The 24,889-nt window shown below is 39.7% G+C and overlaps 1 protein-coding gene across 1 annotated transcript in view; it reads left to right on the forward strand.

Annotated features, from left to right (window-relative positions):
• Window positions 1–6,618: 6,618 nt before the first annotated feature.
• Window positions 6,619–24,889, forward strand: part of GRIP1 (glutamate receptor interacting protein 1) — a 233,869-nt gene continuing 215,598 nt past the window's right edge. Inside the window, exon 1 of the mRNA XM_028156465.2 lies at window positions 6,619–6,892. Within this exon, the coding sequence (XP_028012266.2) occupies window positions 6,619–6,892 (274 nt within the window). The remainder of the gene's footprint in view (window positions 6,893–24,889) is intronic.

A 24,889-nucleotide genomic window follows, 5' to 3' on the forward strand; every position in this document is an offset into this window, starting at 1 on the left:
GACCCAAAACTACAAGCACAAGTGTAGTGCCTGTATGTGTTTGTGCTCATGGTATACCATGTACCAAATTGCTAGCAGACCAATCTCAAAAGACTGTGCATGGTCTGTAATATCCTATGTGTTTCAAACACTGGTTTCTTCTCTGATTCTTTGTTGGTAATGAAGATCAGCCTGTGGTCTGAACTCTGAATAGTTAATAATAGTGACCAGTATGTATAAGCTCTCTTTCAAAGAAGGTATTGCTTATCATAGTGCCTGGTGATTGATTGAGATGATGTGTGAAGTATTTTCCATTAGGTCCTATCTACTGATTAAACATAAGTTGCATCTCACTGACTATATGCTACTAAAATTCAAACAAAGCATAGCATGTTCATATCTTGATGTTCAATAGCTCAAAATTCCCCTAGAGTCAGATTGACAACAGATAGGATAATAACTTGCTAATAAAATGCGCTTTACTTTCTTACTAAGTGTCTTGGACAAAGCCCTGAAGATTAAGGAAGAACCCTGTCCTGGTGCCCCATGTCTCCCTCAAGCATTCTGAGATGGATAGAGCTGGCATAGATGGAGGTATCTCATTGCCCAGAAGACCCAAGTAGCCTTTTTTGTTTGGTTGGTTTTGTTTTGTTTTTCAGTTTTATGAATTTACTAGGGTAACACTGGTTAACAAAATTATACAGGTTTCAGTATTCCACTTCTGGGAATATATCTCAAGAAACCTGAAACGCTAATATGAAAGAATATATGCACCCCTATGTTCATTGCAGAATTATATACAAGAGCCAAGATTGGGAAGCAGCCCAAGTGTCCATCAGTAGATGAATGGATAAAAAAGCTGTGGAATAGTACTCAGCTCTAAAAAAAGAAGGAAATCTTAACCAATTACCTTTTTTTTTTCAATTTTTTTTATTAAGGTACTATATGTGTACATATCTTACCATTGCCACCCCCACCCCACTCCCATATATGCCCTCACCCCCCAGAGTTTTGCATCCGTTGGTTATGCTTATATGCATGCATACAAGTCCTTTGATTGATCTCTTATCTCCCCCACCTCTCCCTAACTTTCCCCCTGTAATTTGACAGTCTGTTTGATGCTTTACTGTCTCTGTATCTATCTTTTTGTTCAAGTTTATAATGTTCTTTATTACCCATAAATGAGTGAGATCATGTGGTATTTTTCTTTCATTGACTGGCTTATTTCACTTAACATAATGTTCTCCAATTCCATCCAGGTTGCTGCAAATGCTGAGAATTCCTTCTTTTTTATGGCAGCATAGTATTCCATTGTGTAGATGTACCACAGTTTTCTGATCCAGTCATCTGCTGACGGGCACCTAGGCTGTTTCCAAATCTTAGCTATGGTGAATTGTGCTGCTATGAACATAGGGGTGCATCTATCCTTTCTGATTGGTGTTTCTAGTTTCTTCGGATATATTCCCAGGAGTGGGATTACTGGGTCAAATGGGAGTTCCACTTTCAGTTTTTTGAGGAAACTCCATACTGTTCTCCACAGTGGCTGCACCAGTCTGCATTCCCACCAGCAGTGCACGAGGGTTCCTTTTTCTCCGCATCCTCGCCAACACTTGTCGTTTGTTGATTTGTTGATGATAGCCATTCTGACAGGTGTGAGATGGTACTGCATTGTTGTTTTGATTTGCATCTCTCGGATAATTAGTGACGTTGAGCATGTTTTCATGTGTCTCTTGGCCTTCCTTCTGTCTTCTTTTGAAAAGCTTCTATTTAGGTCTGTTGCCCATTTTTTTATTGGATCATTTATCTTCCTTTTATTAAGTTGTATAAGCTGCCTGTAGATGTTGGAGATCAAACCTTTATCAGTGATGCCGTTTGCAAATATGTTCTCCCATGCAGTAGGCCTTCTTGTTGTTTTGTTGATGGTTTCTTTTGCTGTGAAAAAGCTTTTTATTTTGATGTAGTCCCATTTGTTAATTTTCTCTTTAGCTTCCATTGCCCTAGGGGCAGTGTCAGTGAAGAATTTCTTTTGGCATATGTCTGAGATTTTGCTGCCTGTGGATTGCTCTAGTATTTTTATGGTTTCCCGTCTTATGTTTAAGTCCTGTATCCATTTTGAGTTTATTTTTGTGTATGGCGTAAGTTGGTGATCAAGCTTCATTTTTTTGCATGTATCTGTCCAATTTTCCCAACACCATTTATTGAAGAGACTGTCTTGACTCCATTGTATGTTCATGCCTCCTTTGTCAAATATTAATTGAGCATAGTGGTTTGGGTCAATATCTGGATTCTCTATTCTGTTCCACTGATCTATATGTCTGTTCTTGTGCCAGTACCAGGCTGTTTTGAGAACAGTGGCTTTGTAATACAGCTTGAAATCTGGTATTGAGATCCCTCCTAATTTATTCTTCTTTCTTAGGATTGCTGTGGCTATTCGGGGTCTTTTTTTATTCCAGATGAATTTTTGGAGAGTTCTTTCAAGGTCTGTGAAATATGCCATTGGTATTTTAATGGGGAGTGCATTGAATCTATAGATTGCTTTGGGTAGTATGGACATTTTAATGATGTTGATTCTACCAATCCATGAACATGGTATGTTCTTCCATCTGTTTACATCTTCCTCTATCTCTTTTTTCAGTGTCCTGTAGTTTTCCGTGTATAGGTTTTTTACCTCCTTAGTTAAGTTTATTCCTAGGTATCTTAATTTTTTTGGTGCGATGGTAAATGGAATTGCCTTTTTAGTCTCTCTGTCTGTAAGTTCACTATTGGTGTATAGAAAGGCCATAGATTTCTTGGCGTTAATTTTGTATCCTGCTACATAAACCAATTACCTTTTAAAAGCATTGTTCTATGGATGGTTTAAATTGGTGTATGGAGCTCTCGGAGCTGCACAGGTGGATGGGATACTCTTACTCTTGGATCTGGGGCTAACTACCATGCTGTATGCAGAAGGAGTTGCATGGCTTCCTTTACTAGGCTGTCATTGGGGGAAGATGGCAGAGAGTGGACACTGGTGTGGTGGAAAAACATATGAGCTTTCAAGCTTTAAGTCTCAAATCTATCACTTACTGGTATATTAGAGCATTCTAAAAGCTTTCTGAGGCTCAGTTTTCCTTTTCTGTAAAATAAATATAATACCTAGCCCTAAAGCTTACCACTTTGGTTCATACAGGATGGAATACAGTATGTCCAGCCTCTTTTCTCTCTACCTGACAACCCAAGCAAATCAGATTTATTCCTCCATCCATATATGTACATGGTTTTTCTATTTCAATGTTTTTGAGTATGTTGTTCCTTCTTCCTAGCATTTCCATTTTCCTCATGTCTATGTGTCTGAAACTTGCCTCTTTTGCAAGTCCTAGTTTAAATACCCTAGTAAAGTCAAACTTTCCCCAATTCCACTGAACAGAAGTACTTTCTCTCCTCTCTGTGTTCCAGCCCCCCTTGGGGGTGCTCGATGGCATTTAGCATGCCTTTCCTTGGGTTATAGTCATTTATATGCTGCTTTTATTTTTCCTACTGGACTACAACATCTTTGGGAGGGAAATAATGTCTTGTCCATCACTGCATCCCCATAGAGTGCTTAGCATGGTTCCTTGCACACTGGCAGTCAATAATTGTGTGTCTAATTGAATTGAATGAGAGAAGGAAACCGAACTTTGTGCAGATCGCTGAACCTTTCTCTCGGCTCAGGCTTGAGGGACTCAGCTTCTGTGATTGAGTCTGGTTTAACCTAAGGTGATAAGGGAGACAGAGCTGATGTCTTTTCCTAGTCTTCCTACTTGTAGTCATCTGTATTCTTCGGGAATTGTTTGCCTCCTGGAAGATGGTTGCACTCTGAGAAGTCTATAGATTGAATACATTTTTAAAAAAATACTATCAAAGAGAATTGAGCGAGACCAACTTCAAACATGAAATTGCCAGGGGAAATATCCAAACAATCTGCATTTTATTTGATATATGATTAGGCAATGTATTGATCCTGTTTTCTTTCTTAGTTATTGCATATGGTCTTCTTGCTTTTTAAATGTCACAAGTGTTCATTTCTTTCTTTGCTTAGGCCCTATAAGTCCACATGGTGAAAAATCAAGAGAATGAATGTTCACATTGCTATGTATATGATAAAATGAAAGTCACAAAATAAATTTGTTTTATTAGGATTATCAACATATATCTTATGCATTGATTTTTCCCACTGTGTTGTTTTAGAAATAGTAATGATTAAGTTTCCTTTACAGTGGTGTTCATGCAATTAGGTGGTACAGAAAATGCCTTTAAATATTCACTTAAAACTAGACTTTCAGCTGTGGATACATGTTGAACAATTGGGTAATAAAGGTTTGCCTTAAGTGAACTTCAAAAATATTCTAACATGGATGGTAATTTCACCAATTCTCTCATCAGCTTCTTGCTCTCTTTGCATTCAGCCTTTCTCTCATTAAATCCTGGACTTGAGCACATTATTCTATTCTCCTGTTTCGTCGATTCTCAGCATCTACTAATAAACCAAAAGGACTTGATCTTTCAGAACATTTTTATGACTGCAGTCATCACATTGCTTTATATTGAAAGGAACATGTTGGCTGACATTCAACAAACATTTATTGAGCAACTACCATGGACTGGAAAACTGGGACAGGAGGAGGGATACCCATCCATTCCTTATTTTGTTTGAGCTTTTAGAGGGAAGAAGACATATACCCAGCTCTTCTATAGGTCAAACCAGGGACCACATTCTAAACATTTAACAATCTGTACAGTCAGACACTGACCAGCCAGAGTGGACATTGGCCATAGCCTGGAGAAGAGTCCTGCAGAGGCACAGTATCTGTTAAGTTGCCAGATCGTGGGAAGGTCCAAGGACTTCTGGGTGAAGTGGGTCAGGGCTGGGGCGGCAAGAAGACACTGCTGTGTTGGGTCTGGGGGTGGGGGTGGATGCACATGAAGGGCAAGAGCTTTTTCCAGCTGTTTTGAAAGTATTTCAATATCTTAGCCCAGATGTGGCCATCCTGGTGCAAAGCAGCAGAAGGTTAAGCACAGCTACCCAATGAGCTCAGTATTACTAAACAGAATTAGAAGTGAGGAAATCTAATATGATTGGCGATGAACCCACATCTCCCTCACTCTGAAGCCCATGGTCTGTAATAGTAACTAATTCATACTGACAAATCCAGAGAAGGAAGACGAGGAAGAAGAGGATCGTGCTCATGATTTATAAAGAAAGTGCCTTTTGAGCTGGGTCTTTAAAGTCAAAAGAGATTTTATCATAAAAGCTCCAAGAATTTGTGGTATTGGGTTAGTTTGTTCCATCTGTAGTAAGGATCTCTTTTTGTTCTTTTCCTAGTTAGCCTTCTTTCCCTTCCCTTCTTCCTACATCTACCACAAAAATTCCAAATCTAGAGTTCAGATGCAGAAGGGCCATGAACTTCCGGAACCCTAGAACCCATTGCATTTGTGTCTGCCAGTGTACATTTTTTGTGGGAAGATGATCCATAGTTTCCTTCTGGTTCTCAAAGGCCTCAGTGTAACTCCATTACATTAGAGGACACTCACAATATCCCACAGATGGCAATGTTAGGGATTATGATGTCATATAATGTAACATTCTGAAACTACAACATGCCCATTCGAATTTCAAAGGCCTGGAAAAGTGAGTACTCTCTCTCGCTGGAACTTACATATATATTCTTATCAAATAAATGGCATTTCTCCTGCAAGTCCCAATGAACACTCTTGGAGAAATGAGAGACCACAGAACATAGGCACCCAACCCTGGCAGACATTGGTGGCTCACCAGCGGTGGCCAACATTTAGAGATCACGGTTCTTAGGGCAATCCCAGCCCACATGAGACGGTGGTCTGGTGCAAACAATGCAGTTCAAGCTCTGGATCCGACCACTGGGGCTCAACCGTGGCTGTTGCTTCCCTGTGCCGTAGCTTCAGACAAATTACTTAATCTCCATGTGCCACTGTATTCTCATCTTGAAAACTAGGAAACTGATTCTACTTAATTTTTACAGTTATTGCCGAGAGTAAGTGGTGGGGGCCAGATGGAACTAACAAGGTCTGTAGCGGCTGAATTCTTCCACCAAGGTCAGAGTGGCAGGAGGTCCAGGACCCAACGTCCCCCACTGAATTCACTCACCTCATCTTGCTGCCTGTTCTCCGTTTGCCATCTCTTTTGAGCCAGGGCCCCCTGTTGCTTCCTTGTCTTCGAAATCCTTGATTTCCCCTGTCCCATGAATGAGAGGAGAACAGGTGTGGGAATCAAAAACCATGACATGATTCTGGAGGCCTGCCTTATTTTAAACGTAGTGAATAAAAGTATCTCACGATTCCAGAACTACTCATTCAGTTGAGTAAAACTAAAGTCCTCTATTTGATGCCTTACCTGGCAGGGCTTATATTGCTAGCTTCTTAATATGTGGCTAAACTGCAGTTTACATTGTGGCCATGTCAGTGAATCAACAAGTATTGCTTGAGAACTCAATATAAACATTGCAGAAAGTCGGCGAGGGTCGGGGGGGAATTTAATTTGTATAAAGTAAACACACAGGATTCAGTGATCACCAAGGATGACCATTCCTATTTAACTGAAATCCTGTATACCTTTTTCTGTGTTTAGAGTTTATTAAAAGATGAATGGACATTGCAGCCCATTTTGAGAAAGCCATGGCAAAGTCAGTTAAGAAACATCACTTGAGCACTTCTGAGCCTTCTCTTCCCACCCTCAACAGCATCTCCTTTAATACAGACGGTTCCATCCAATATAAAGAAAAGCCGTATTCCTCTGCCTCCGAAGCCTTGGATGCTTACATTGACGATTTCCATTTAAGCTGTGAGCTTCCTGAGGTTAATGATACAACGGTTGGCTTGGATCAGAGCCCTCTGGCATTTCTTGCTAAACTCAACAGTGGTAAGCTTTCATTATTTGCTGAGTTTGACTTTTAAGTATCTGTAGAAAGCTAATGCTTTGAGAAGAGATATGATCTAAAATATATTTTTTTGGAAAATAATGGTCACACAATTCATGAATCTTTTCCTAAGATTGATATATCATTTTAAGTTTCCAAAACTTTCTCAGCAATGGGTACCCTTGAATTGAGAGGGAATTACGGAGAATGCATCCCAGTCTGGATTTCAGAGTGGGAAAGCGGTGGCCTCCAGTATAAAAGCCTTGAACTTTGTAACTGAAAGTATTAAAAAGTCACTTCAACTCTCCAAGTTAACAGTTACCCTTTTATAAAATAAGGATAAATAATAAGGCCTCACAGGGTAATTGTGGGGACAAAATGTATGTGAGGATGCTCTATAAGGCGTTATGGCTGTAGGATCCCTGGCTCGCTCTGTCGCACTGTGAACATTAGAACAGATGTAGGGGACCTGAGGTCTCGCTCCCTTTCTGCTAGTCACAGTTGAGATGTGAGAAGAGTCACTTATTATCCTGGGCTTTAGTTTCTCTGCCAATAAGGCAAGGAGACTGGACTTTATGAGCTTCATAATTTTAAAATTCTGTATTATGGCCGAAGAATAAAATCAGTCAACTCCAGTGTTTAAAACAGTGTCCATTGCCCTAGCCAGTTTGGCTCAGTAGATAGAGCGTCAGCCTGAGGATTGAAGGGTACTGGGTTCAATCCAGTCAAGGGCATGTATCTCAGTTGCAGGCTCGAGTCCCAGTCCTGGTTGGGGTGAGTGCGGGAGGCAACCAATTCTCACATGGATGTTTCTCTCTGTGTGTCTCTTCCCCTCTCTTCCACTCTCTCTAAAAACCAATGGAAAACTATCCTTGGGTGAGGATTAACAAAACCAAAACACAAAAAATAGTGTCCTTTGTAGAAGCTGAAAAAATACTATCATGAAAGCAAAACATGCATCCGAATTGGTGGCCGATTGATCATGAAACCCTTGAGGCAATAAACTCCTCTGATTGTAACTTCTCTAATCTATATAAATAGAAATAATAATAATAATAATAACAATAGTAAAAATGCCTGCTCCTGTACTACACATGGACTTTTAAAGACTATATGTTAGTGTGCACAAAAGAATATTAGAAAACTATACATTATAGCCGAAACCGGTTTGGCTCGGTGGATAGAGCATCGGTCTGCGGACTGAAAGGTCCCAGGTTCGATTCCGGTCAAGGGCATGTACGTTGGTTGCGGGCACATCCCCGGTAGGGGGTGTGCAGGAGGCAGCTGGTCGATGTTTCTCTCTCATCGATGTTTCTAGCTCTCTATCCCTCTCCCTTCCTCTCTGTAAAAAATCAATAAAATATATTTTTAAAAAATAGAAAACTATACATTATAACATCAAGGTGTCATTTATTATTATTGAATTTAGATTATTATGAAAACAACATTTGCCATATTATTGCATGCTGTATTTGATATGCAAAGTTAGATCCTTGAAACGTCTCCTCCTTACTGTTTTATAATTGAAAAAACAGGAAGATTCATGCAAATGTACCGTAATCCTACACAAGAGAACAATCTAGTTTCTTTAAGCTAAGTTCTACTGGTTGTAATATTTGCCATGGTTTGATAAATGGGCAGGCATGATGTGGGGTTGAGTGTGAAAGTGTGGTTTAAGTATCTATATTACCTATGCAATTGAAGTGCAAAATGTATTGTAATTTATGCAGTAATACTGCTGGTTTTCCTGACAAGGATTTTCATTCTTTTTTTTCTTTTTTCTTTTTTTTTTTTCTTTTTGAGGTAAGGTGGTAGAGGTCTTTCTGTGTCAGTTTTTGTCTTGAATCTACTGAGAAGAGTCAGGAGGGTTGGCACTTGTTAATGACCGGGAATGTGATACAGGCACTTGCTCTTTCCCGCATTCTCTTGAGTTATTAACTCCACCATCACTGTTATTCTTGACATGTCTTTGTAAAGGGATAAGAGTCTTTATTTTTTTATGATTATAAAAGCAATATGTACTTACGGCAAGAAGTTTTCAGAAAACAGATAGGAAGAAAACAGAAACCAACCATAATCTCAACCCCAAAGAAAATGACTATTAATAATTCTATATCAATTTCTCTGTTTTTCTCTGTACATATATATAGTAGAGTTGTAATATCCACAGTTTCATAACCTTGTTGATTCACTTACCACTATATTGTGATTATCTTTTCATGCCTTTAAAATGTTCTGTATCTACATTAAATGTCTCTTTATTATTTCATTGTCTTTGCCAGGACAGTTTGGGTTGTTACTGAAATCTTTATTATTCAAAGTGTTGCAATTGCCACCACTGTATATACATGTTTGGGTAGTTTTCCAGTTACATCCTTAGGATAAATTCCTAAGGGGATAGTTTCTGGGTCAAACTTCATGCACATTTCCAAGGGTTTGATTCATATTGTTAAGCTGTCTTCCAGAAAGGACATAGCAATTTTATACATTTTTATCAATGCATTAGAAGGAACCTGATGTCCCTCTAATCTCACTGCCCATGAATATTATGAACTATTTTTCATTCTTGCCAATCTTCTGGGTAAAAATTGGTATCTATGTTTACTAAGCATTTGCTTTTCTTCTTTTGTAATTACCTATAATGATTTTTTTTTTTTTGCCGGCTTTTATTTTGTACATTTAAATCTTTATCTAGAGTTAATTTTTTTGTTAGGTACAGTGAAAGCCTAATTATTTTTTAAAACAGTTCCACTTGCCATCTTTATCATAGCCTAAATTTCCATCTATACTTAGGCTTATTTCTTGACTTTGTTCCACTCATCTGCCTGTCCCATTTTTGCGCTATTATCACTCTCTTTAATTACTGTAGTTTTAAAATAAATTTAATGCCTTGGCTAGGACAGAAGGTGGAGAGCTTAGAAGGAGTCATGTCTATTCGCATTCATTCCTTCTTCCAAATGGACTTTAGAAAGCCTTCTTCACAATTTCACAATGCTGGCCTTTGGATTACTTGGATTGGACTTTCACTGTTTGCCTGGGTCCTGCCTGATCCAGGCTGCTGTCCACCCTACACTAAGGAGGTCTCCCTAAAGCACAGGGATGCGTGTCGTCTGTGTGTCACAAGCACTGCAGTGGCTCCCCACTCTCCTGGAAATAAGGTTCAAACTGCTTAAAACCGTCTCAAGGCCATGGGTGATCTGACTCTTACTACTTAGTAATGTAGCTTCAGTGTCTCATCTCCTCCGCCACCCCTACACACGCTGAACTTCTTGTCCCAGTCTTCCCGAGCTGCCTCCAGCCGATGGCATGCAAATGTTTCCTCTAACGCCTCTCTCCTCCCCATCCTCCCCTTCTTCTGGCAAATTCTTCTTTCTGGTCTCAATTTAGATGTCACTGTCCTCCATTTCCTTACAAAATTCAGTTTAGTTGTTCCCATTGTGCCTGCCTTAGCATCTTGTCAGCTTTCCCCAGGATGGTGTTTAACACTGTATAGTAAGAACCTGTTCACTGGCTTATCGCTCCCACTAGGTTGGTAAGACCATCTAAGCTCTAGGTCTTGTTTACCATTATAATTCCCCTGTAACTTGGCACTGAGGGTGCACAGTCAGTTATTGTTGATGAATATAGCCGTGAGCGAAACATTGCTGCTATGACTGTGTTGTGTATATCTACGATATCATGATCTGTCTTTTTCTTATTCTCTTTCTATTGATGATATGGCTGTTATAGAAACTATTGTCCTCCCCCACATTTTTTGCATTGTCAGTATAATTTACTAGAGGCCCGATGTACGAAATTCATGCAAGCGTAGGCCTTCCTTCCCCCGGCTGCCGGCACTGGCTTCCCTCTGGCACCCGGGACCCGGGCTTCCCTCATATCCCTGGCTTCGTCCAGAAAGTCATCTGGAAGTACACCTGGAAGGACATTCAGTCTAATTAGCATATTATGCTTTTATTATTATAGATGATTTACTAACTCAGGATAAAGAGTGATAATATTTATTTCTCCTTATCGTCAGATCAACATGAATGTGATCTGCACAGGGCTGGGAACCTTATACATTTAAGGGCGCAAGGGAGAAAGATGACCCATAATCTAACACCCTTGAGAATCCTTTAGGTTCTTGACAAAATTCTCCGCTGATGATGTCTTTGGTTCAGCTCCTCAGAGAGCCACACCCATCACTACTTAAGTACTTCAGTTGGGCTCATCCTGTAAGACTCACCTCACATGTTACGCAGTTTCCTCAGAGCCCACTAGCTGTTGCTCTTCAGCTGTGGTGGCCCCTGGGCAGATCTTTGCACTCCGTGCTCTTGACTGCATATGTCTGTCTCTGTTATTACTGTTTCCACAGAGTGTGGCATAGTTCGTCAATTGAACAAACTGACAAGTAACCCTAAAGGATTACTGCCTCCATGTGTCAGATAAAAGTGTATTTATCTACAATGAAAACATATGTGCCTCTATCTACTAGGCCTGCTTACACTCAGATGACTCTAGCGCCGTGGTCGGCAAACTGCGGCTCGCGAGCTACATGTGGCTCTTTGGCCCCTTGAGTGTGGCTCTTCCACAAAATACCACGGCCTGGGCAAGTCTGTTTTGAAGAATTGGCATTAGAAGAAGTTTAAGTTTAAAAAATTTGGCTCTCAAAAGAAATTTCAATCGTTGTACTGTTGATATTGCTCTGTTGACTAATGAGTTTGCCAACCACTGCTCTAGCGTATTTTAGGTTTTGCGTAGAAATTGGGGGGGATTGACACTCTTTGCATTGGACTTTTGTTGTCTCATTCACTGTAATATTTTTTTGTTCTTATTGTATAAAGAACTTTTTGCCCCAATGGGGTGTACAAACTATTTCCAGGCAGTATTTTGTCTGTCTTTGCCTTGAAAGTCAAGTGATTTTCCTTGACATGAAAATGTGCTTTGGGAGAACCAGAGAGACGATTCTCCTGAAAGATAATGGCAAACCCTGCATGGGTTTTACTTGAAACATTAATCCCTTGAAAATTCATCTTTTAGTTTTTATGCTCATATATGGAGAAAATGACCCTGCAATGCTATAACAGCCTATTTTGTGGATGAGAGAGTTTTTCTTTTACAATAATGAAAAATTGTAACTATTGATTTGAAGGTAGACTGATCTGGAAATCAAATGAGAGTCTCAGTGGACATAGAAAGAAACCAATTCTTATACCACCCCTCAAAACAACTGGGTGAGACATTGTCTGACGTCTCTGTCTGACCTTGGGTATCTCTGGGGTATAAAATCTACTTGTAGTTTTGAGGTAGAGAAAGAAGGAATCTGTTTTAAAGTCATCTTGTTACTTTAAGGATAGATTTATTTCTCGGTCTATACTTTTCTTCTGTTGAATCAACAAACTACATGCATTTAATTAGTGCCAAATATGTGCTAATTCCAAGCATATTAGATGGAATTAGGGGTAGAGGATTAAGCGTGGTCTCTATTCTGAAGAACCATGATCCCTGCCTTCAAGGACCTCATAGTTTACTGGTAATTCAAATTAGAATAGCACCAACAATTACACTACAATGTGGTTAGTGCTAAGATGGAAGCATGTATGAGGTCTGGGAACAAGCGAACATGCACCTAAAGCATGTTGGAAGATTGGGGAAGGCCCCCAAAGGAAGTGACCCTCAACTTAATTTTGAAGGCCAAGAAGAGAGGAAAGGTGTGGGTATGCAGAAAGGCAATTGAGATTGCTGGTAGTTCAGGGTGGATAGAAAGAAGAATGATGTTTTTGAATTTTTATCTCCTTAGGGCTTGTCTTAACTTCAATTTTAATTCTACTAGTATATTTGTGCTTATACTAAATTCATCCAGTTCCTCATATGGGCCATGAAAAAACAGATTTCGCTCATTCTCATGTGTGGCAACTTTTAAACCTATTTTTTAGAGAGAGAGAGGAAAGGAGAGGGAGAGAGAGAAACATTGATGTGAACGTTAACATCTATCAGCTGCTTCCTGCATGCCCCCTACCAGGGATTGAACCTAAAACCTGGGGATGCGCCCTACTGGGAATCAAACCAGTAACCTTTCAGTGCATGGGACAATGCCCAACCAACTGAACCACACCTGCCAGGGCTGTGGCAATTTTTAATAGAGGATACTTGATGCAGATGTTTTCTATAACTTTTATCTCTGAAATTTTAGACTTTCATACTAGAAAATAGAAAAATTAAATAAGAATTGGATCATGGTTCAAGTGGCCATACTTTGCTGGACTACTTTCCAGTCTTTTCTATGTTTCTTTCTAACTTAGAACAATGACTTCATCTCTTCACAGTGTGCCTCCCTGAAAGAGTCATTGCTACTTGCTAACCAGTCCCTTATGGGCCCACCTCAATTTGATCTCCATGCCAACTACTTCACTGTAATTGGTCCCTTGATGCTGATGTCCTGCCCCACCAATCTACCCTATACATCATGCCATTTCATGCTGTGGGATTTCATTAATGCTGTTTCCTCCTGCCTGAAGTTTCCTTGCTCTCCCATCCTCCCTGCCCTAGCACATACACCTTCTTCATATGTCTAACTCCTTCTCACCTTTCAAAACCCAGGTCAAGATTAGCCTTTTCCAGGTCATTCTAATCCTTTTCTGCTGAGATGCCTTGCTTCTGTGCTTCTGTCCTCTCCCCCCAACCCCACTGCATGGCACCTGAGTATACTAATGCTAGATTATTCTAATAATCCTAATAGTAATACCTACAACTTATTAGTGTATATAAGATACATGCATATGTTTATTTGCTACTAATAGTAATGCCTAACACTTACTAGGCTCCTATTATGTATCGAGAACTATTGAATGCTTTATGTACGCTATATCATTTAATCCTCACAACCACACTATGAGATATTACCCCCATCTGACAAACTAAGACACAGAGAGGTCTATAAAATTCTCAAGGACACAGAGCTCTAAGCATTGCCTCTGGATTTGTATGCACTCCAAAGCCCCCACTCTGGGCAGCACTGTACCATGTGTACTTTGTGTATATTACAGGATGTATGGCTAAGAACAAAAGAAATCCTAAGACACATCTTAGACATGGTTATCTGAGTTTCCAAGAAGAACCTAAATTGACAGACTTGATTCCATAGTTTATTTCCTTGGTTCATCTTACTAAGAAATAAACAATGAGCAAGAATATAGCCAAAGAGAGAGGAAAAGCCCTTACATTGGGGGGCGGGGGGGGGGAGAAACAAAGAGCCTGGCTGATTAACTCTTGATTTGTTAATGATTTTTGCTGTCATTTACAGAAAACTATTTTTAAGGTAGTCATAAAGAGACTGTGTAATAGCCAAAGTGCTGGACTTTGAGAGTGTGAACTAGGTTTGAATTCCAACACTCTCACCTGCACTGGAATGCTGGGCAGGTTATTTCATCGCTCTCTCTTTCCCTATATAAAATGAGAAAAGTAATACCTATCAAGGATGATGTATTGAAGATTAAATAAAATGATATATGTGAATGCACCTAAAACAGTTATATGTCACATTGTCAGTGCCCCAGAATAATCTGTTTACCCTGGAGGAATAAAATGTAAAATATGGCATTGCTTAGTGGTTTCGATGTTCTTTTTTTAACTCTTTGCTCTCACTCTAACATCTCATCACCCACCTCTGGCCATACAAAATATACTATATATTTTCATGTGGGCAACTCCATTCTCACCCTGAGGGGAAAACATTGCCCTTGATGGTAATATGTATAAACTAGAGGCCCAGTGCATGAAAATTTGTGCACTTGGGTGGTCCCTCAGCTCGGCCTGCACCCTCTTATAGTCTGGGAGCCCTCGGGGGATGTCCACCTCCTGGCTTATGCCCACTTCCCAGGGGATCAGGCCTAAACTGGCAGTCAGACATCCCTCTGGCAGCCCGGGAGACCTCGGAGGATGTTGACTAACGGGGAGCAGGCTTAAGCCGTTAGTTGGACATCCTTAGCGCTGCCACAGAGACAAGAGAGGCTCCCACCACTGCCGCTGTGTTGGCCAGCCATGAGCCGGCTTCTGGCTGAGCGTTGCACCCCCTGTAGAAGTGCACTGACTACCAGGGGGCAGCTCCTGTATTGAGCATCTGCCCCCTGGTGGTCAGTGTGCATCATGGTGACGGTCGTTCCTGGTCGTTCTGCCATTAGGGTCAATTTGCATATTACCCTTTTATTATATAGGATAAATGGCTTTCAGACTTAACATACATGATGTGGGGTCTGCATTGATAGCATATCAAAGGTTTTTTTTACTGTTCATAGTGCATTTGGTATCCAGGATGGATTTTGTAGTACTTCTGGTAAAATTGTGATTTACGTAGCCAACTTTTTTAAGCAGTTCAAATAATTCATTATATCAGAATTTTGCTTGCTTTGTTATCTATTCCGGTTATGCCCTGCAACTTGAAGTTTTATACTCTTATTTACTAGTAGCCCTGTGCACAAATCCGTGCGCAAGTAGCTGGCTGCCACTTGCCTCAGCTGGCCACCTACCCACCGCCACTCATAGCTCACTGCCCTGCCCTCCTGTAGCTCTCCCCGCTCATAGCTCTTATAGATCAGTCATGATGTTACAGCATCCTGGCTAATTTGCATATTCCTCTATTATTATATTATTATTATTATTTTTTTTTTAATATTTTTATTGAGGTATTATATGTGTACATATCTTACCATTACCCCCCCCACCCCACACCCACACATGCCCTCCCCCCCCAGAGTTTTGCGTCCATTGTTTATGCTTATATGCATGCATACAAGTCCTTCGTTTGATTTCATAACTCCCCCACCTTTCCCAAACTTTCCCCCTGTACTTTGTAAGTCTGTTTGATGCTTTACTGTCTCTGTATCTATCTTTTTGTTCACCACTTTATAATGTTCTTTACTATCCCTAAATGAGTGAGATCATGTGGTATTTTTCTTTCATTGACTGGCTTATTTCACTTAGCATAATGTTCTCCAATTCCATCCAGGTTGCTGCAAATGATGAGAATTCCTTCTTTTTTATGGCAGCATAGTATTCCATTGTGTAGATGTACCACAGTTTTCCGATCCACTCATCTGCTGACGGGCACCTAGGCTGTTTCCAAATCTTAGCTATTGTAAATTGTGCTGCTATGAACATAGGGGTGCATATATCCTTTCTGATTGGTTTTTCTAGTTTCTTCGGATATATTCCCAGGAGTGGGATTACTGGGTCAAATGGGAGTTCCATTTTCAGTTTTTTGAGGAAACTCCATACTGTTCTCCACAGTGGCTGCACCAGTCTGCATTCCCACCAGCAGTGCACGAGGGTTCCTTTTTCTCCGCATCCTCGCCAACACTTGTCGTTTGTTGATTTGTTGATGATAGCCATTCTGACAGGTGTGAGATGGTACCTCATTGTTGTTTTGATTTGCATCTCTCGGATAATAAGTGACTTTGAACATGTTTTCATGTGTCTCTTGGCCTTCCTTCTGTCTTCTTTTGAAAATATTCTGTTTAGGTCTGTTGCCCATTTTTTTATTGGATCATTTATCTTCCTCTTATTGAGTTGCATAAGCTGCCTGTAGATGTTGGAGATTAAACCTTTATCAGTGATAGCATTTGCAAATATGTTTTCCCATGCAGTGGGCTTTCTTGTTGTTTTGTTGATGGTTTCTTTTGCTGTAAAAAAGCTTTTTATTTTGATGTAGTCCCATTTGTTAATTTTCTCTTTAGCTTCCATTGCCCTAGGGGCAGTGTCAGTGAAGAAGTTCTTGTGGCATATGTCTGAGATTTTGTTGCCTGTGGATTCCTCTAGTATTTTTATGGTTTCCCGTCTTATGTTTAAGTCCTGTATCCATTTTGAGTTTATTTTTGTGTATGGTGTAAGTTGGTGATCTAGTTTCATTTTTTTGCATGTATCTGTCCAGTTTTCCCAACACCATTTATTGAAGAGACTGTCTTGACTCCATTGTATGTTCATGCCTCCTTTGTCAAATATTAATTGAGCATAGTGGTTTGGGTCGATATCTGGGTTCTCTATTCTGTTCCATTGATCAATATGTCTGTTCTTGTGCCAGTACCAGGCTGTTTTGAGAACAGTGGCTTTGTAATACAGCTTGAAATCTGGTATTGAGATCCCACCTACTTTATTCTTCTTTCTGAGGATTGCTGAGGCTAGTCGGGGTCTTTTTTTATTCCAGATGAATTTTTGGAGAGTTCTTTCTAGGTCTGTGAAATATGCTGTTGGTATTTTGATGGGGAGTGCATTGAATCTGTAGATTGCTTTGGGTAGTATGGACATTTTAATGATGTTGATTCTACCAATCCAGGAACATGGTATGTTCTTCCATCTGTTTACGTCTTCCTCTATCTCTTTTTTCAGTGTCCTGTAGTTTTCTGCGTATAGGTCTTTTACCTCCTTAGTTAAGTTTATTCCTAGGTATCTTAATTTTTTTGGTGCAATGGTAAATGGGATTGCTTTTTTAGTCTCTCTTTCTGTAAGTTCATTATTGGTGTATAGAAAAGCCATAGATTTCTTGGCGTTAATTTTGTATCCCGCTACATTGCCGAATTCATTTATTAAGTCTATTAGTTTTTTGATGGAATCTTTTGGGTTTTTTATGTACAATATCATGTCATCTGCAAATAAGGACAGCTTCACTTCTTCTTTTCCAATTTGGATGCCTCTTATTTCTTCTTCTTGCCTAATTGCGATAGCTAATACTTCCAGTACTATGTCAAATAGAAGTGGTGAGAGTGGGCATCCCTGTCTTGTTCCTGTTCTTAGGGGAAATGGTTTTAGTTTTTGCCCATTGAGTATGATGTTTGCTGTGGGTTTATCATAAATAGCTTTTATTATGTTGAGGTATGAGCCTTCTATTCCCACCTTGTTGAGAGTTTTTATCAAGAAAGGGTGTTGGATTTTGTCAAATGCTTTTTCTGCATCTATTGATATGACTATGTGATTTTTATCTCTCAATTTGTTTATGTGATGTATCACGTTTATTGATTTGCGGATATTGTACCATCCTTGCATTCCTGGAATAAATCCTACTTGGTCATGGTGTATGATCTTTCTGATGTACTGCTGGAGCCGATTTGCTAGAATTTTGTTGAGGATTTTGGCATCAATGTTCATGAGGGATATTGGCCTGTAATTCTCTTTCATTGAGTTGTCTTTATCTGGTTTTGGTATTAGGGTGATGCTGGCTTCATAGAAGGAGCCTGGAAGTGTTCCTTCCTCTTGAATTTTTTGGAATAGTCTGAGGAGGATAGGTTTTAGTTCTTCCTTGAAAGTTTGATAAAACTCTCCTGTGAAGCCATCTGGCCCCGGGCTTTTGTTTGCCGGAAGCTTTTTGATGACTGCTTCAATTTCTTCCATAGTTACTGGCATGTTGAGCTGTTTAGAATCTTCCTGATTGAGTTTTGGAAGGTTGTATTTTTCTAGGAATATGTCGATTTCCTCTAGGTTGTCCAGTTTGTTGGAATAGAGTTGTTCGTAGTATTTTGTAACAATCCTTTGTATTTCGTCGGGGTCTGTTGTTATTTCACCTCTTTCATTTCTGATTTTGTTTATTTGGGTCCTCTCTCTTTGCTTCTTGGTGAGCCTGGCTAGAGGTCCATCAATCTTGTTTATCCTTTCAAAGAACCAGCTCTTGGTTTTGTTGATCTTTTGTATTGTTTCTTTGGTCTCTATGTCGTTTATCTCCGCTCTGATCTTTATTATTTCTTTCCTTCTGCTTACACTGGGCTTATCTTGTTGCTCTCTCTCTAACTCTTTGAGTTGTTGGGTTAGGTAATTTATTACCATTGTTTCTTGTTTTTTGAAGTAGGCTTGTAGAGCTATGAACTTCCCTCTCAGGACTGCTTTCATTGTGTCCCATAGATTTTGGATTGTTGTGTTTTCATTGTCGTTTGTTGCCATGATGTTTTTTATTTCTTCCTTGATGTCTTTGGTAACCCAGTCATGGTTTAATAACATGCTGTTTAGTCTCCAAGTGTTTGATTTCTTTGGGTTGTTTTTATTGTAGTTGATTTCCAGTTTTATGCCACTGTGATCTGAGAAGATACTTGATATGATTTCTATCTTCTTGAATTTGGAGAGACTTTGCCTATGTCCTAACATATGGTCTATCTTTGAAAATGACCCATGTGCACTTGAGAAGAATGTATATTCTGTGGCTTTGGGGTGAAATGTTCTGAAGATGTCGATTAATTCCATCTGTTCTAGTGAGTCATTTAGGATTGATGTTCCTTTGCTGATTTTTTGTTTAGAGGATTTGTCCAATGGTGATAGTGGGGTATTGAAGTCTCCTACTATGATTGTATTACTGTCAATCTCTCCTTTGATATCTTCCAGGAGTTTTTTAATGTATCTTGGTGCTCCTGTATTGGGTGCATATATGTTTACCAGAGTTATTTCTTCTTGTTGGATTTCTCCCTTTAGTATTATGAAGTGGCCTTCATTATCTCTTGTTATGTCCTTCACTTTGAGATCTAATTTGTCAGATATAAGTATTGCAACCCCAGCTTTTTTTTCATTTCCATTTGCCTGGAAAACCTTTTTCCATCCCTTTACTCTCAGTCTGTATGCATCCTTTTTTTTGAGGTGGGTTTCCTGTAGACAGCAGATATCTGGGTTTTGTTTTCTTATCCAGTCTGTTACCCTGTGTCTTTTGATTGGGGCATTCAATCCATTTACATTTAAAGTTATTATTGATAGGTACTTATTTGACGCCATTTTTATTCTATACCCCTGTGTACCTTCTTTGCTTCCTATTTCTTTCTTTTTTTTTTTACAGCAGACCCTTTAGCATTTCTTTCATTGCTGGTTTGGTGGTGATAAACTCCCTTAGTCCTTTTTTGTCTCTGAAGCTCCTGATTTCACCTTCAATTTTGATTGATAGCCTTGCTGGGTACAGTATTCTTGGATTTAGACCCTTCCTTTGCATGACTTGGTATATTTCATTCCATTCCCTTCTGGCCTGATGAGTTTCTGTTGAGAAATCAGTTGCTAGTCTGATGGGGGTTCCTTTGTATGTAACTGTCTGTCTCTCTCTGGCCGCTTGTAAGATTCTTACTTTGTCGTTGGTGTTTGCCAGCTTAACTATAATGTGCCTTGGCGTCGGTCTTTTGGGGTTCATTTTGCTTGGAACTCTGTGAGCTTCTTGGATTTGTGTGGGTTTTTTCTTCCCTATATCAGGGAAGTTTTCAGTTATTATTTCTTCAAACAGGTTTTCTATTCCTTGCTCAGTTTCCTTTCCTTCTGGCACCCCTATTATCCTGATGTTGTTTTGTTTTGTATTGTCCTGAAGTTCCCTTACGCTCTCCTCAATCTTTCTAATTTTTGTTTCTAGAAGCTGTTGTAATTGGGTATTTTTTTCCATCTTGTCTTCTAGCTCACTTATGCGGTCCTCTGCTTCATCTAGTCTACTCTTGATGCTTTCTATTGAGTTCTTTACAGCAGCGATGTCACTTTTCATTTCTTCTTGGTTCTTCTTCATTTCTTCTTGGTTCTTACTCATATTGTCGAATTTGTCTTCCATCCTTTTCAGCCACTTTATGACCATTTCTCTGAATTCTTTCTCTGATAGGTTGTTTGCCTCTAAATCGTTTACTTCCTTTTCTGGTGATGCCTGCTTCTCTTTCCTGTGGGGGCTGTTTCTTTGTCTCCCCATGGTCTCTCTTCTCCGGATGTCTGGTTATATAGATTTCTCTCTCTGGCGTTGATTTAAAGGTATAAAATACAACACAACCAGGCACAACAGACAAGGCACTGAACAGAATTGTATTCACGATATTAATAACCTCCAATAGAGGTAACCACCAGAGAAAGACAAATTAGGGAATAGGAGTGGAAGAGGGAGAGTAAAAAGAAAGAACAACAACGAAGAAAAAAACAACAACAAAGAGTGTGAATCTGAACTTGGGAAAAGAGCAGAAAGAAAGAAAAGAAATAACAGAAAAGAAAAAGAAAAGAAAAAAAAAGTAAGAGAGACAAGAATGATACTAAGAGAGAAAAGGGGAACAAACTATATATATGGGGAGTAAACTCCACTAGAACAACCACTATTCCCAGCAAATTCCAGCAACACGAGCCTGGAGATTAATACAAACTGCAACAGCAGCTAATATCAAGTGAGGCAAGGGAAAACAAAAGTAAAAAACAAACAAAAACAAAGCAAACAAAAGAACCAACCAAACCAGCAAAAAGAATAATCTAAACAATCTCATAAAAAAGCATAAAAATTCAATCTAATCAACATTCAAGCAAACAACAACAAAAGGCCCGAGAGAAAAATAATTTTTTAAAGGTAGCGTAGAGAGAGGTTTGTATGGATTTGGAGCAGGGGGTTGGGAATTAGATATATAAGTAGGGTGAAGTTTTAGCAGGGAGTAAACTGAAAAAGTAGGGAAAATCTAAAGCCAGAAAGGGTTAAGATAAACTGGGAGCAAAAGGGGAAAGGTTAGGAGAGTGATGGCATAATGTTAGCTTTGAGATAGGGTAAAGCGATTGTAAGGGAAAGATGCAAATCGAATGTAGGACACTAATCCAAAAATAAAAGAAAGAGAAAATCAAATGACATTAAAAAAAAAAAAAAAAAAGTAAAATAATAGTAATAATAGTGCTGATTGAAAATAAAAATGTAATAATTAAAAAGGTGAAAATCAAGTGAGGAAAAAGAAAAAATATTAGTTTCTTAAGTAAAAGATGCAAAAAATGAAAATAAAAAAATATGAGAATAAAAAATTTAAAAAAATTGAAAAAAGAATTGAAAATTAAAAAATAGGAAGACTAAAATGTGCAGTAGCGGCTGTCATTCACTTCCTCTATTATTCTGTTTGGTACGCCTTTTTCCCAGTCTGGGCGGTATTTCAGTTCAGCTTCATTCCAGGGCTCCTCAGTGTTGGAAGCCAGTCCTGCTTTTTAAGCCAGCCCTATCTTAATTTCTCGTATTTATTTTTGATTACACCAGAGACAATTAGCGTTTCAGCCCCTGGGTGGCAGTGTTTCTGAATTGACTTCCGGGCCTCTCTAGCTCTTTTTTCTTTTTTTTTTTCCCCTTCTATGGCACTCACTACCGGTTTGTGGAGATGTGCGCCTCAGAGCTGCCTCTCTGATGGTCACACGCAGCTCTGGCCCCAGGTTCCGAAAAAACACCTTCCCCCTGCAGTCTTTCAGGGTTTCCACCTGGGTTTACCTCTGTATTGGGCTTAGCAATCAGAGTCGGAAAGAGCCCAGGTGTGCGGACCGTGGGTCTGTGCCCCAGACTAAGGATCCTGCACTCCTTTGAAAATTCTTAGTCTGACCCTCCTCGTCAGATTAAAATGAGTTGCTTTCAAGAGGTCACTTCTGTTAGCAGCTCAGAAGACCCCCCTCCTCATTCACGGATCACGGCAGTTCCAACTGCCGCCGATTTTTCTAGGCACAGACCTCCCGGCTCCTGCAGGTCCTGCGGCTGCCGCGCTTCCCTCACCCAGCGCTTCCCTCACCCACCGCGGGGATTAGAAACCGCAGCTTATTTCAGACAAAATCTGACCTTTCCGTGGTGCAGTGAAGAGTTTCTTTGAATCCGAGTGTTTGCGCTGATAGGGGACCGGTGGTCTGGTGCTCCCAGCAGTTCAGTGTTAGCAGTTGTCGCGGAAAGTCAGGTTTCCACTAAAATCCTCCTTTCCTTGCAAGATGGCGAGGCGCCCGGCGAGCCCGCAGCTCCAGGAGGGGACCCAGCCCCTGTGGGTGCTGCGCGGTCAGAGGAACACTGCCCAGCACTCCCCCGCCTTCTCCTGGAGTTTAGCTGTCCCTTGGCTTGCCCACATACACTCCCTCTGCGAGCCTCTGCTGCTCCGACTCTCCGCCCCAGGAACAGACTCCAAACCCGACTCTATTCCGTCGCCATTTTTTCCGACTCCTCTATTATTATATTAGATGCTTCGGGCATTGAAGATTGTCATTTGATTTATTTAATTGTTAATACATATTCTACATGTGTGAAATAAGAATATGCAGAATGGATATACATGTTTTAAATAATAATAAGAAGAAGATGTCTACATGCCCACCATCCAGCTTAGAATATAGAGTATTGATGACCACATGAAGCCCATGTACTCTCCTCAAGCATTGTTCTTTATCACCCAGGTGTAATGCCATCCTATGTTTTTTATCATTTACCTATTTTTCTTTATAGTTTCTATTGTCCTCTCACTGTACATTTTGGTTATTTCCAGATTTTGCTAATACAAAAGCTGTCCAATTTAACTTCCATGTATTTATCTCATGTTACACATGTGCTAGTTTCTCAAGAATTTATACCATGCAATGGAGCTGCTGGATTGTGAGGGTACATGGCCTTGGCTTTGCTAGACTAGGCCAGATGGTCCCCATATACAGTCCTCTCAGTAGCACATGAGATCCCACTGCTCTACTATGACTGTCTTGGGCTGCCATAACAAAATACCAGAGATTGGCTGGCTGAAACAACAGAAATCTATTTTCTAACTCTTCTGGAGACTGGAAAGTCCAAAATCAAGTTTTCAGCAGGGTTCAGTTTCTGGTGAGTGCTCGCTTCCTGGCTTCCAGACAGCTGCCTTCCCACTATGTTCTCGGTGGAGAGGAGTGCTCTTTGTCTTTTATAAGGACACCAGTTCTATGGGATCAGGGCTCCATACTTATGGAGTATGGCCTCATTGAACTCTAATTGTCTCCTAAAGGCCTTGTCTCCAACACAGTCAGGTGGAGGGTACGGAAGGTGGTCAGGCTTCAACATATAAATTTGGGGCAGTGTGCGGGGGGCGGGGCGGAACACACTCAGTCCATAGCAATGATCAATACTTGCCTTTGTCAGAAGTTTTATTTTTGTCAAGCTAGTGGATATAAATTGATATCTCATTGTGACTTTTTCTTTATTATGATAAAACATACACAACAAAATTTACCATTTCCACCATTTTAAGTGTACAATTCAGTGTCATTAAGTACATTCCTATTGTTGTGCAACCATCAATCACATACTCCATTTCTGTAAGTCTTTTCATCTTCTCAAATTGAAACTTTATACTTATTAAACAAAAACTCCCACTCCCCTCCTGCAAGCCTGTGGCAATCATCATTCTACTCTTTTTTTAAGCAGTAGAATTTCACAACTCTATATACCTAGTGTAAGTAATACCATACAGTATTTGCCCTTTTCTGACTGGCTTATTTCACTTAGCATAATGTCTTCAAGGTTCATCCACATTGTAGCATGACAGAATTTCCTTTTTTTTGTGTATCCACTTATCTATTGATAAACACTTGGGTTGCTGCCACTTTTTGGCTGCTGTGAATTACGTCGCTATGAACATGGGCATGCAAATAAGTACACAAAAATGGGTGTACTATTTGAGTCTTGCTTTCAGTTCTTTTGAGTGTATATCATAGTGGTTTTGAATTTTTGTTTCCCTCATTACTAAAAAAAATGGAATATCTTATTTTTATTGGTTATTGTGGGCCATTATTAGCCATCTGTGTTTGCTCTTCTTTAAAATATCTGTTCATATATTTTACCATTTTTTCCCTCATAGATTACATGTTTTTATTTTTAGGAGTTATTTATGTATTCTGGATACTAATCCTTTGTTGTTTATCTGTGTGGCAGTTTTCTCTTGATTTGTGACTTGTATTTATGATCAGAAGCCCTTAATTATAATGTAACAGAATTTATTTTTATGGCTTTTTATCTTGTTTAAGAAGTCTTCTACATTGAGTACATTAAGATGTTTAATTTTTTGCCCAGCCAGCATGGCTCAGTGGTTGAATATCAAGCTATGGACCAGGGAGAATTCTGGGGAAGGACATATGCCCGGGTTGCAGGCTCAATCCTCAGTATGGAGTGTGCAGGAAGCAGCCAATCAATGATTCTCTCTCATCATTGATGTTTTATTTCTCTCTCCTTCTCCCTTCCTCTCTGAAATTAATAAAAATATATATTTTTAAAAATACTTTTTTTCAAAATCCTAATTAAAGAAAACATGGGATACAGG

The sequence above is a fragment of the Eptesicus fuscus genome, chromosome 7 (genome assembly GCF_027574615.1).
Source record: "Eptesicus fuscus isolate TK198812 chromosome 7, DD_ASM_mEF_20220401, whole genome shotgun sequence".
NCBI lineage: Eukaryota > Metazoa > Chordata > Mammalia > Chiroptera > Vespertilionidae > Eptesicus > Eptesicus fuscus.